Source organism: Anomaloglossus baeobatrachus (assembly GCF_048569485.1).
Source record: "Anomaloglossus baeobatrachus isolate aAnoBae1 chromosome 5 unlocalized genomic scaffold, aAnoBae1.hap1 SUPER_5_unloc_4, whole genome shotgun sequence".
Classification (NCBI taxonomy): domain Eukaryota; kingdom Metazoa; phylum Chordata; class Amphibia; order Anura; family Aromobatidae; genus Anomaloglossus; species Anomaloglossus baeobatrachus.
Genome location: NW_027441808.1, coordinates 1,005,632 through 1,020,001, shown reverse-complemented (window position 1 = coordinate 1,020,001; position 14,370 = coordinate 1,005,632). Strand labels below are relative to the sequence as shown.

Below are 14,370 nucleotides of genomic sequence, written 5' to 3'. Positions count from 1 at the left end.
ATCTTAAGTTCCTTGATGGAGGAGCGGAGGTTCTTGGCCAAAATCTCCAGGTAGGCCGTGCTAGCCATCTTCCCATGGATGCGGACCAGATGGCCAGGCCCCTTGGCTGAGAAACAGCCCCACAGCATGATGCTTCCACCACCATGCTTGACTGTAGGGATGGTATTCTTGGGGTCGTATGCAGTGCCATCCAGTCTCCAAACGTCACGTGTGTGGTTGGCACCAAAGATCTCGATCTTGGTCTCATCAGACCAGAGAACCTTGAACCAGTCTGTCTCAGAGTCCTCCAAGTGATCATGAGCAAACTGTAGACGAGCCTTGACATGACGCTTTGAAAGTAAAGGTACCTTACGGGCTCGTCTGGAACGGAGACCATTGCGGTGGAGTACGTTACTTATGGTATTGACTGAAACCAATGTCCCCACTGCCATGAGATCTTCCCGGAGCTCCTTCCTTGTTGTCCTTGGGTTAGCCTTGACTCTTCGGACAAGCCTGGCCTCGGCACGGGTGGAAACTTTCAAAGGCTGTCCAGGCCGTGGAAGGCTAACAGTAGTTCCATAAGCCTTCCACTGCCGGATGATGCTCCCAACAGTGGAGACAGGTAGGCCCAACTCCTTGGAAAGGGTTTTGTACCCCTTGCCAGCCTTGTGACCCTCCACGATCGTGTCTCTGATGGCCTTGGAATGCTCCTTTGTCTTTCCCATGTTGACCAAGTATGAGTGCTGTTCACAAGTTTGGGGAGGGTCTTAATTAGTCAGAAAAGGCTGGAAAAAGAGATAATTAATCCAAACATGTGAAGCTCATTGTTCTTTGTGCTTGAAATACTTCTTAATACTTTAGGGGAACCAAACAGAATTCTTGTGGTTTGAGGGGTTGAATAATAAATGACCCTCTGAATAAACTTTTCACAATTTAAAAAAAAAAAAAAAAAGAAATAACATTCTTTTTTGCTGCAGTGCATTTCACACTTCCAGGCTGATCTACAGTCCAAATGTCACAATGCCAAGTTAATTCCGAATGTATAAACCTGCTAAATCTGCAGGGGGTTGAATACTACTTGTAGGCACTGTAAATGACATATTCCAGAATGGGCCCAGGATGGGGACCATATGCACCAGCATGAGCCCAGGATTAGGGCCTTATTTACCAGGATGAGAGCTATACATACCAGGATGAGCACCATATATACCAGGATGGGGATCATATATACCAGGATGAGCCCAGAATGAAGGCTATATATACCATGATGATTGCCATATATACCAGGATGAGAGCTATACATACCAGGATGTGAGGCATATATACCAGGATAGGGATCTTATATACCAGGATGAGCCCAGGATAAGCGCCAGATATACCAGGATGCGAGCCATATACACCAGGAGAAGACAAAGATAGGGAACATATTTACCAGGAAGAACCACATATACACCAGAATGATCGACACATGGAACTGAAAGTGGCCCAGGATGGGGGACATTAGTATAGAATTGGGGGATATTGCCCCCATAATAGTTAGCAGCAGATTCCCCGCCATAAGTGCATCATGACTATATTTTTTGCTACATACTTTTCCCTATTTTCCTCCTCTAAAACCTAGGTGTGTCTTATGGTCATAATAATACAGTAAGTTTAAAAAGAAAGAAAATGGTGCTTTCCCTGACCAATTCTTACTTGAGCAATTGATTTTAGGATAAAACCCTTTGAATTATGGTACATCATGATGGCTTCTCCCATTATACTCATCTGACAACAGAACCTGACTAATGATAAAAACATTTGCACAATTCTGAATACAAGAATGGCTCCTCTACTGTGTGGGTTTTCTCATGGTCAATAGGAATTGATTTACCAGTTAAACATTTCAATTATTCACAACATGATAAAGGTTCCTTCCCTGTGCGGCTTCTTCAGATGTTTAATGAGATCCGATTTCTGAGAATAACATTTTCCACATTCAGAACATAAAAATGGTTTATCCCCTGTGTGAGCCTTTCCATGGTTAACAAGAGTTGATTTCCTAGTAAAACATTTACCACATTCCAGGCATGAAAATGGCTTCTCCCCTGTGTGAGATATTTCATGCGTAACAAGATCTGATTTCCAAACAAAACATTTCCCACACTCTGAACATGAAAATGGCTTCTCCCCTGTGTGAGTTTTCTGATGTCTAACAAGTTCTGATTTGAGAATAAAACATTTCCCACATTCTGAACATGAATATGGCTTCTCCCCTGTGTGAGTTTTCTGATGTCTAACAAGTTTTGATTTATGAATAAAACATTTCCCACACTCTGAACATGAAAATGGTTTCTCCCCTGTGTGAGTTTTCTGATGTCTAAGAAAGTCTGATTTGTAAATAAAACATTTCCCACACTCTGAACATGAAAATGGCTTCTCCCCTTTGTGATATTTTTGATGATAAATAAGGTTTGATTTTTGAGTAAAACATTTCTCACATTCTGGACATGAAAACAGATTTTCATGTGTGTGAACCTTTTGATGGGCAACGAGATTTGATTTCCCAGTAAAACATTTCCCACATTCTGAACATGAAAATGGCTTCTCACCTGTGTGAGTTTTTTGATGGGCAACAAGATTTGATTTCCTGGTAAAACATTTCCCACATTCTGAACATGAAAATGGTTTCTCCCCTGTGTGAATTTTCTGATGTCTAGTAAGGTGTGATTTCTTAATAAAACAGTTCCCACACTGAGAACATGAAAATGGTTTCTCTCTTGTAGGAGCCATTTCATGTTCCACATCTCTTCTGTAACTTTTATTTTGCTTACAATTCTGTGATAAATCGGAATTTTGGACTTGTTTGAAAAGATCAGATGATAGCGCTTTCCAAGGAAGGGCTGGAGGTATATTTGGGACAACAGCATGCTCTTCATATGTATCATGTGTGATACATTCATCATCTGTTATAAATTCTGAAGATATTAGAGGTCCATGTAAACTCCCAATACAGTCATCTGCGAAAATAAACACAATGTTATTATTTTTAATGATATTATCTTGAAAGTACACTTATTTTTTTAAACCATAACATCAGAAATTAAATTAGCAAAACATGTATTCTGAATCTGTTTTCCAATTTCGACATCTAAGAGTTACATCTTCGTTAATTTGGATCTCCCATTCTTATCACCAATTCTCTGGAATGTGCTACAGTAATCTGATTGATTGTCACAATGTGACTGCAGGATAATGAGGGACAGGGGGCTCCTATACTGTCTTTCATACTAGGGCACCCTAAGCTATTCCTAACCTCTGGATTACCCCTGAAGTTGGAGATGGCGGAGTCCCATGCCTTACTACTCTCCTGACCAGATCTAATCTGTTATACCCCTGGGGAAGGAAGGGGCAGGCATGTGATGGAAACACAGATTAAGGCTATGTCCGCACTTTGCGTCATCCAAAACGCATGTCAAAACGCACCCTCTGGCAATAATTGATTTTGCCCAAAGTTGCTTTTGACCACAAAATTGCGCTAAAAACGCATGCGTATTTACCGCGTTTTTGATGCGTTTTTAGCGCTTTTTAGATGCTTTTCAATTGCGTTTTGATAGATGCGTTTTGAACATAAAGACACTGCTTAATAAAGTTGAAACAGTCAAACTTAATGAAAAAAAGGAAAAAAAAGAAACAAATCTATATTTTTAAGGAAAAAAAGGAAATAGATATATTTCATATAATTATTGCGGTAATATTAAATTTATCGCAAAAATAGCCAAAAAATAATTTTCTTTAATTAAATTGTCGGACTGTGTGTGTGTGTGTAAAGGGACTTATGATTTCATTATTTAAATGTTCAAAAAGCATGATTTCTGCACTTGAAAAGCAGGTAAAACGCTGGAATTTTGATGTTTCTTGGTTTTTGCCATTTCTCATTGACTTCAATGTTAGCAAAACGCACCCAAAATGGCAAAAACAATTGACATGCTACTTCTTTGAATGCATGGTTTTTGCCACAAAATAAACGCTGCGTTTTTAAACACAAAGTGCAGACAGGAAATCCACATTTTCCATAGACTTTGCTGGAAAATCAAAACGCATGCCTTTTGGCATGAAAACGCTGCAGTTCAAACGGACCTAAAAAGCACCTAAAACGCAGGTGGAAACGCAAAGTGCGGACACAGCCTAAGACAGACGGGACACATTGCAAACTCACAGAAATAAACAGTGAGAGACTAAGGAGAAAAGCAAGAGAAGGAAGGCAGCAACAAAAAGACAACAAGGGTTAACACCAGAACAGCTCACAGCAATACCACACAACAACCACCCGTAAGTCTGGATCACAACACCTCACCAGACTAGTATAGGTAACCTATACCTGGCATTAATAGAAAAGTCCAGCCAGCATATACAGAAGGGGAGCAAATAACACTGGCTCCACTACAGCATGTGATCAAGGACAGTAACAAGCAGCCCAGCAGAGAATAACTCTTGTTACCCTGCCCAAGCCTGTAGTTCATACATAAATATAACACTGCACTCTCAATGGGCAAGAATGAATAAAGATATAACTCTTTTTCTCAATGCTAATAGATTTTTAATACAGAAGGCAAGATAGCAACAAATGAAAGACATGCGACACTTGCGACAATTAACGTTTCGGTCCTCCAGGACCTTGATCACATTAATCGCATTGATAAAAAAAAATGGCAATACGGTGAGGTTTTTCCTGTTCCCTCCACAGTGGAGTTCAGGGTAGGAATATCCCGTCCTTCCTGGGCAGTTAGGGAAAATTAATCGCCTGTATAGAAATGCAGGAAGATCCTTGAAGTAATTAATGCATCTGGAGCACATATTCATTTTATGAGCCCACTCATAAGATATATGCATTAATTACTTCAAGGATCTTCCTGCATTTTTCAGGGATTTTTGATCCTCTTACACTAGCACCTCCCCCATTCTTATAATTCTAAGTGTGTGCACACTATTGTCTTATTTTCAAGCCTGTGGTTCGACGCCAAAGTAGGTAGCAGGGTCTTGCGGTCTGTGCAGATAAACATTAGGGCTCCAAATCATCAAGACCGGCCATAGACACTGAAAAATGATGTCAGGGACTGGAGTGAGATTTCTGTAATATGGAATGCCACAGTTTGTTACAAATTAGAGAAGCGGTGGCATCATAATAATAATTATAATAATTTTGTTATTAGAGAAGCGGTGGCATCACACCCTTCTTCTGGCCGTGCTCTGCCCATTTTGGCAAAGCTGGTTAAAATTGGCGTTAACACACACAGACACCAGCCTGTCGACTTTTCAGCTTTAGACTTCTGTAATTAAAGGGAACCTGTCACCAGTTTTTTGATTATTAAACCAAAAGTGTCACCTTCTGCAGCTCCTGGGCTGCATTCTATGAAGGTGCACCTTGTTGCTGTCCCCACTTGCAGACCACAAAAAGAAATTTATAAAATCTCACTGTTTTGTATGCTAATGATCTGTGTTGGCTAGATGGGCAGGCTCTATTTGGCTCCTGTCCCTCCTTTTGGCTTTGCTTGCCGTCCTCCTGTCATGATTGACACGCCGCCGTCATCATACACACCGCTGGCCAAGTCTCGCGCTGGCACAGATACATCACCGGCACGTGAGGGAAACTGTTTTTTGCTCGGCCCGCGATATGGGCAGAGCGAACTGAGCCTGCGCGAGACTTGGCCAGCAGCGTGCATGATGACTGCGGCGTGTCAATAATGACAGGAGGCCGGCGAGCAAGGCCAAAAGTAGGGACAGGAGCCGAAATAGAGCCCTCCCATCTGGCCAACAAAGCTCATTAGCATACAAAATGGTTATATTTTATAAAGTTCTTTTTTTGGTCTGCAAGTGGGGACAGCAACAAGGTGCACCTTCATAGAATGCAGCCCAGGAGCTGCAGAAGGTGACACTTTTGGTTTAACAGTCAAAAAACTGGTGCGTTTCCCTTTAAGAGATCTTTGATCACATGACATGATGTCAACAGGGTCCTTAAGCAGTCCTATAATCATCATATAAACACCGGGCCCTAGGAGAAATGGGGCCTGTGAATTTGTCCAGTTTGCTCTTGTGACGCCCACCCGTAGTGGTCGCCTCCGGGACATCACTCCACCTCCAGGGACGCCACAGGGTCTTCACTTGGTTATCTCTGGCAACAGGTATGTCAGTTTTATATGTATAGGAGTCGTGCCACCACTCACGGTTTGCGGTCAGGGTTATGGGTGACCGCCACTGCAGGTTTAACGAGCGTCTGGGGCTGATGGAGTCTGCAGTCGGGTGGTGTGGCCTACCGTGAGTGAGGCTGGCCCTGGGGCTCGGGTATATAGAACAACAGGTCTCAGAATAACTCAGTCTCAGTCCAAGGAGTCTTTCAACTTGTTTACTCACTTTTGATGTTTTGTGAGGTACCTGAGCGAGATTAGACCAGGTGGAACCAGGTATCCTTTAGGCCGGTCTAAGGGTAACCGTTAACTCGCCTTCCTAGCACTTCTTGTTTCGGATAACCCCTGACTTAAAGTACCGTGGGATTCATCAAGGGAAGTCGCTACTGCCTTTTCTCCCCATTTTGGCCCGTTTGCCGGCAGCGTGGACCAAGGAAGATGGCTCCAGGCTCGATCCTCCTTATAGTCCCCCTCGTTGCTGCTGAGGCTCGGACTCTAGTTGGTGCAGGACTTGTTGTTCCCCTCACCAGCAGGTTTAGCAAATCAGTAAATGGACGTCTACTCTAGGGACCTGTTCCCCGTGCGTGCCTAGCCACCAGTAGTCCCCGTACTCGACTGCCTCTCTTCAGGTGTCTTTCAGACTGATTTGCTGATGACCGTTCTACCCCGCTAACGGCTACTTCACGTGCAAGGTTTTACTAGTGGCAGCGCACGTCCCACTTGCGACTGCCGCACTTTCCTCTCAGACAGGCTCTCTCCTTTCTTCTTTCCTGACAGCCGCTGCAACCTAGCTTCCAGCTCCTCCCCCTACACCCCTTGCTGAGATGTGGAGGCAAGCCCCCTCTTGGGTCTGCCCAAGGGTCCCCTCTCAAGGTGTGGGAGACCTGGTTGCTATGTGTCTGTGCGTACACACCCTATTCCAGCCTTCAGGATTACCTGGAAGCACTGCCCCAGCATGGGTGCAGTACTCAGTGGCGCCTGACCAGGTCAGGGGCACCACACTCTCCCTTTACCCTAATGCCAGTCCTGCATGCCAGCCTGTGTCCTGTTCAGTTCTTTTAGACTTCTGCAATTAAGAGACCTTTGGTTACATCATGTCAAGACTCTGAAGTCATCTAAGGTCCTTAAACAATCTACCTCAGAATACAACTTATGGGAACCCTAAGGCTATGTGCGCTTGTGTGCATATTACATGCAGTTACGCTGCGATCTGCACCGCAGCGTAACTGCATGCGTCCTGCGTCCCCTGCACAATCTATGGAGATTGTGCAGGAGCCGTGCGCACGTGGCATATTAGAACGCAGCGATTGGGCTGCTGCCCGAATCGCTGCGTTCTAAGAAGTGACATGTCACTTCTTCCGTGCGCTTTGCATGCTGTCTATAGGGAGAGGTACCATGCAAAGCGCACGAATTCTGCAGGCACCATGCGCTTCAGAACGCACCTTTTCAGCTGCGCTCTGAAGCACACCTTTTCTTTGCGGTGCAGAGCGCACACGTGTGCACATAGCCTAAGAGAGTGCGACTCCTGAGAAATTGCGGTTAGACTCCTCCCAACGCTGGCCCTGACTGTAACTAGGGTTTATTTATGGAGTAGGGCTTATATTTCAACCATTCTCCAAAAATGCCATAAAATCATGCTAGAGATTATTTATGGTGTAGGTCGTCTTTTCGGGGGAACTGGGTATTCATGAACCCTCTGCAGGTCTTTGAGTTGCCTTCATAATGACATAGAGAAGGGACTAGAAACAAACAGCAGAAGAAGCAGAAGCAAAGAAAACACAGCTGAAAAAAACAGAGCAGAAAGTCTAAAAATGTAAACACAACATTAGTGCAGAAAGTACATGAGTAGATATCTCTTACTGGATAGAGCTGGAGGAAACACATCCTGAGGAACATCGGGGTCTTCTTGGTTACAGTCCTGTGGGAGAAGAGGACGGGGACATCTCTCTGGTGTTGTCCTCTTACTGGATAGACCTGGAGGAGACACATACAGGGACTGAATTCATTCCTTACATACAGATAATTATAGGCCGTGTGTATTTAGTCCTGTCTATTACCTGGTGATGTGAGGGGCTGGGGAACCTCCATCATGACGTCCTTGTACAGATCTTTGTGTCCTTCTAAATACTCCCACTCCTCCATGGAGAAATAGACGGTGACGTCCTGACACCTTATAGGAACCTGACACATACAATGATACCGTCACCCCCGATCCCTTCATAGCGTTACTGTATAATGTCCCAGCATTCCCAGCAGTGTCACCTCTCCAGTCAGCAGCTCAATCATCTTGTAGGTGAGTTCTAGGATCTTCTGGTCATTGATGTCCTCATGTATCGGGGGGTGAGGTGGAGGCCCCGTGATTGGGCTCAGGGGTCTTCTCCATCCCTCAGACACAGGGGCCTGACAGCGCTCACTAGAGGTCTTCTTCACTACTGTGTAATCCTGGTTATGGAGAGACACAGTAATAAATCTCACTCCAGACATTTCCAGAGTCCTCACCTCTCCAGTTCTGTCCATCTGTTATTCCCATAGATAAGAATGATGTAATGTGACGTCATCAGAATCTCTCACCTCTCCAGTAAGCCGGAAGAGGATCTCTAGGGTGAGGTGTAATATCCTCTCCGCCATCTTGTCCCTGTCCATATCCATCCTTCACGGGGCAATCAGGAGAATTCTCTTCTATAGAAGATCTCCACTGAGAGGATCCGATATTATAAGGACCTGAATGTGGAGAAGATGACGATGTAACATCATAAAGAATCCGCTGTAATAATACAATTACTGGAGAGAATAAGGGGAAACGTATAATGAGAACATTCTGGGGGAACATTATACTGTGTGGGGGCAGAAAGGGGCCGAGGACTGAGGGCAGAAAGGGGCCGAGGACTGAGAGCAGAAAGGGGCCGAGGACTGAGAGCAGAAAGGGGCCGAGGACTGAGAGCAGAAAGGGGCCGAGGGCAGAAAGGGACCGAGGGCAGAAAGGGACCGAGGGCAGAAAGGGACCGAGGGCAGAAAGGGGCCGAGGACCGAGGGCAGAAAGGGGCCGAGGACAGAGGGCAGAAAGGGGCCGAGGACAGAGGGCAGAAAGGGGCCGAGGACAGAGGGCAGAAAGGGGCCGAGGACAGAGGGCAGAAAGGGGCCGAGGGCAGAAAGGGGCCGAGGGCAGAAAGGGGCCGAGGGCAGAAAGGGGCCGAGGGCAGAAAGGGGCCGAGGGCAGAAAGGGACCGAGGGCAGAAAGGGGCCGAGGGCAGAAAGGGGCCGAGGGCAGAAAGGGACCGAGGGCAGAAAGGGACCGAGGGCAGAAAGGGACCGAGGGCAGAAAGGGGCCGAGGACTGAGGGCAGAAAGGTGCCGAGGACTGAGGGCAGAAAGGTGGAGGGGACTAAGGGCACAAAGGGGCCGAGAACTAAGGGCAGAAAGGGGCCGAGAACTAAGGGCAGAAAGGGGCCGAGAACTAAGGGCAGAAAGGGGCCGAGAACTAAGGGCAGAAAGGGGCCGAGGACTGAGGGCAGAAAGGGGCCGAGGACTGAGGGCAGAAAGGGGCCGAGGACTGAGGGCAGAAAGGGGCCGAGGACTGAGGGCAGAAAGGGGCCGAGGACTGAGGGCAGAAAGGGGCCGAGGACTGAGGGCAGAAAGGGGCCGAGGACTGAGGGCAGAAAGGGGCCGAGGACTGAGGGCAGAAAGGGGCCGAGGACTGAGGGCAGAAAGGGGCCGAGGACTGAGGGCAGAAAGGGGCCGAGGACTGAGGGCAGAAAGGGGCCGAGGACTGAGGGCAGAAAGGGGCCGAGGACTGAGGGCAGAAAGGGGCCGAGGACTGAGGGCAGAAAGGGGCCGAGGACTGAGGGCAGAAAGGGGCCGAGGACTGAGGGCAGAAAGGGGCCGAGGACTGAGGGCAGAAAGGGGCCGAGGACTGAGGGCAGAAAGGGGCCGAGGACTGAGGGCAGAAAGGGGCCGAGGACTGAGGGCAGAAAGGGGCCGAGGACTGAGGGCAGAAAGGGGCCGAGGACTGAGGGCAGAAAGGGGCCGAGGACTGAGGGCAGAAAGGGGCCGAGGACTGAGGGCAGAAAGGGGCCGAGGACTGAGGGCAGAAAGGGGCCGAGGACTGAGGGCAGAAAGGGGCCGAGGACTGAGGGCAGAAAGGGGCCGAGGACTGAGGGCAGAAAGGGGCCGAGGACTGAGGGCAGAAAGGGGCCGAGGACTGAGGGCAGAAAGGGGCCGAGGACTGAGGGCAGAAAGGGGCCGGGGACTGAGGGCAGAAAGGGGCTGAGGACTGAGGGCAGACGGGTTTCCTCACTTCCGGCCTCTCATAGTTGGGGCGTTTGTATCTATCAGAGGAAAAGGAACAAAAACCTCACGATTTATAGAAATCAGCGAGAGAAAAACTCCAAGAAAGTCTCAGAGCTGAAGGGGTTAATTTTTTTTTTTTTATTTTTTTTTATAAAACCTTTCAGGTTAAGATAGAGTGTCCACCATAGCCCTGTGCTCCCATAGGAAGACAGCATATGGTCATGTCTTAATCATCATATAAGGTTTTCCTTTAATTCAGTGTCATCACAAAAGAAAAACCATAACTGTTACAAACTTATAACCATGAAATCCAAATATACAAATCACACAAATATCTGTTTCCACTTCAAAAACTTCCACATCCCCTCTGCATCCAGTCCTCTCTCCAAATCATACTTATAATAGAAATGCAATTTCTCTAAGATCATACTGACGCAATCAGTCACCTCAATCACCTCCTCCTTATACACATACAGATTTCTACAATTCCAGAGCACTTCCTTCACACAAGCCACAAATATCCACAACAATCTATCCTCCGTCCTGTTTAATTTACATAACCCAAACATAATAATCTTATAAGTCAGACACTGTATCCCAGTCAATTCCATACATAGCCCACTCATCTTATTCCAGACATCCTTAGCAAAGTTTCATGACCACAGCACATGACCCACCTCCTCATCACTTCCACACCGCTCTCTTGGACACCGTTCAGACACAGCCAACCCCTTTCTTTTCTGCACGCTCCTCACCGGCAGCACCCCATGCAAAGACATCCACACAAAATCCTTCTGTTTATTAGACAAGTCACAACGCTCCAATTTTTGCCAGACATCTTCCGCTTCTGCAGACTTCAACCCTGCAATCACGCACATCATATCATTCATACACATTCTCTTAGTCAAAACCTTCTTGTTAAGAAAGCTCAACATAGACATTTTCTCCAGATGAAATTTCTTGATAAAGGCTTCCACCCTCAAATACCACAGCGGACACAGAAAGGCAATTGGCTTACTATTGTCCTGAAAAGACCATTGTAGTCGGTTGGCCATAGTGCCGGCCAAATATCTGGCCATACTAGCAGCTTTAGTTTCCTTAGCAAATAAAGTTATTAAAAACCTAATGCAATTTAACCCAATATAAACCTCCAGGTTAGGGAAACCCAAACCCCCATTCCTTCTACTTTTCAAGAGAATCTCTCTTTTAGCTTTCTCTATGTTACTACCCCATAGAAATATAAACAATAATCTATTTATACGCCTAAAAAAGACACACGGCGGAGGAAACACCAACGCCAAATACATAATCATAGGCAATATTACACTTTTAATGACCAATATTTTCCCTGTGAAGGATAATTCACGCAGCCTCCAAAAATCCAATTTCCTCGCTATCTTAGCACTCATTACATCCCAACTTTTCTCACCTTTCAATTCCTCATCCAAACTAACACCCAACACCTCAATACCCTCATTCACACATCCCATATCCACATCCCTCACCTCCTGAGAGCTAAAAAGAACCTTAATTTTACTTTTCCCCCAATTAATTTTGAAACCAGACGCAATACAGAATAATTTCACCAACAATTTCACCCTTTGCAAATCACACTCAGAGTCACACAACACACACACATCATCCATGTAGCCCACAGCCTTCACGACCTTACCATCACTACCTGGAACCAAAATCCCTTTCACAACCTTATCTTGCCTAATCAATTGTAACAGAGGTTCTAACACACAAATAAATAAAATAGGAGAAAGTGGACAACCTTGTCTAACACCAGACAAAATCCTAAAAGGTTCCGTGAAAAAACCATTCACCTGCACCACACTCTGAGCACCTTCATACAAACACGCAATCAATCTAACCAAACGCTCAGGAAAACCCATTCTAATCAACACACCAAACAAAAACAAATGGGCCACTCGATCGAACGCTTTCTCAAAATCCAATGCACACACAATTATACTTTTCTTCCTATTCTTACAGTCCTCAATCACATCTCTCACCAGGCACACATTGTCATGTATCCTACGCTTGGGCACCGCACAGACCTGTTCCTCACCTATCACTGAAGCAATCACCTCCTTCATTCTACTTGCCAGAATTTTTGCATAGATTTTATAATCTGCATTCAATAAAGTTATGGGTCTCCAATTCACCAAACTCCTCTTATCCCCCTTTTTATAAAGTAAAACCACCAATCCTCTCTTCATAGAGTCCGGCATCTCCTTTCCTGTGAATAAGAATTTCACCACCTCCAAGAATTCTTTACGCACAATGTCCCAGAACTTGACGTAAAAGTCACATGGTATCCCGTCATGCCCTGGGGACTTGTTCTTAGGTGATTTGCTTATCACATCATGGAGTTCCCCCATAGTAATATCATCCAGCAACCTAAGCCCTTCATCCTCATCCACAAAGTTCTTCACCACCTGCAGAAACTCATTGTCCCTCCCCATCTCACATTCCTTCACATCATACAATTCTCTATAAAATCTTGCCACTTCTTTTATCACACCTTCTCCACGCACTTCTTCACCTTCCTCATTCAGCAAAATTCTCATATCTTTCTTCCCTCCACACATTTTCTTAAAGAAAAATCGAGTACATTTCTCATTCTGCTCTTTGATTTTCACTCGAGACCAGAACACAATCTCTCGACCTTTCTCAGTTATCCAGTCATTCACCTCTTTCTGCGCTCCCTGCAACTCTTTCTCCACACACATACCAAACGATTTACACCTACGCAGAAAAGCAATCCGTCTATTAAAGCGGGTAAAGGCCAATCTTCTCTGTTTAGCCCTGATGCAACCAACTTTCCGAAAGAAACCGCGTATCCTACGTTTAACCCATTCCCACCATTGCAAAATATCACCAAAATAATTTTTCTGCCTCACCCATCCAGCAAACCTCATAGCAAACATTCTTGTAACCCTTTCATCCCCTAGCACACTCACATTCATTCTCCACCTACCCCTTCCATAAGAAAATTCATCCACCTCAAACACTCCCATCAAACATTCATGATCAGAAAAACACACTCTCTCTTGGACATAATTAGTACAGTAAATTTCATCTGAAAGGAAAAAATAATCCAGCCGGGAGTCCGTGCGACCATCCGCGGCATGATAAGTAAATGGTCCCGGTTTGGTAACCACTGCATCCTTTAAGGAAAAATCTTTCATTATCTTATTCCACAAAATACCTGTTGCATCCACCTTGTTTTCACAGGCACTTGCTCTTGCTGATTTGGAAAATACACAATTAAAATCTCCTACCACAAAAACAGGAACTTTACCGTGTAAAAATGAAATTAACTTCTGAAATAACAAAAGACGGTCATGTTTGTCCACATTTGCGTAAATGCATATGAGCCTGAAGTCCCATCCATGGTAACACAAAGAAACCAGCACACATCTGCCTTCTTCAATCACGGTGTATTCCTGGACAGAAATGTCCTTATTTTGTATCAACACCCCAATGCCATCATTCCTATTCAAAGTAGAAAAAGACCAGATAGAGTCTCCATATTTCCACTCACTTTTCTTGGGAAATTTCTTTAATCCACACTCTTGTACACAGACAATATCACTGCCCTTTGAGGCCAAAAAATCCAATACCACTGCGCGCCTAGGCAAAGAGGTAAACATACGCACATTTTGTGATAGGATCCTTAGTTGTAACACCATAGAGGTATAGGTTTATGGGAACCAAAGAGGGGAATAAGAAACCACATTCAAGCAGGTGCAGAGCATTCACATTACGACGGATCTTCAAGCATATCCTCCAGGAGAGCCACCTTGCCGTCCTCCAAAAAACCCACACTGGGAGAAATAGGATTAACTGCAGAAAGCGCCTCAGATTGCAACTCGTCCCCCAAGTCAGGAGACAATATAGCATAAGGATTATGTGTCTCTATTGGAGGCACA

General features: G+C 45.4%; 2 protein-coding genes across 2 annotated transcripts in view; both read right to left on the bottom strand.

The window, feature by feature from the left end:
* Nucleotides 1-1,872: 1,872 nt before the first annotated feature.
* The window catches only part of LOC142259226 (uncharacterized), a 101,506-nt gene continuing 89,008 nt past the window's right edge, over nucleotides 1,873-14,370 (bottom strand). Inside the window, exon 2 of the mRNA XM_075331716.1 lies at nucleotides 1,873-2,672. Within this exon, the coding sequence (XP_075187831.1) occupies nucleotides 1,873-2,672 (800 nt within the window). The remainder of the gene's footprint in view (nucleotides 2,673-14,370) is intronic.
* Nucleotides 8,361-8,860, bottom strand: LOC142259235 (oocyte zinc finger protein XlCOF29-like). Its single transcript, XM_075331722.1, has 2 exons — nucleotides 8,715-8,860; nucleotides 8,361-8,585 (listed from the first exon to the last, which is right to left on the bottom strand). The coding sequence occupies exons 1-2, from the start codon at nucleotides 8,790-8,792 to the stop codon at nucleotides 8,361-8,363; spliced, it is 303 nt and encodes a 100-aa protein (XP_075187837.1). The 5' UTR covers nucleotides 8,793-8,860.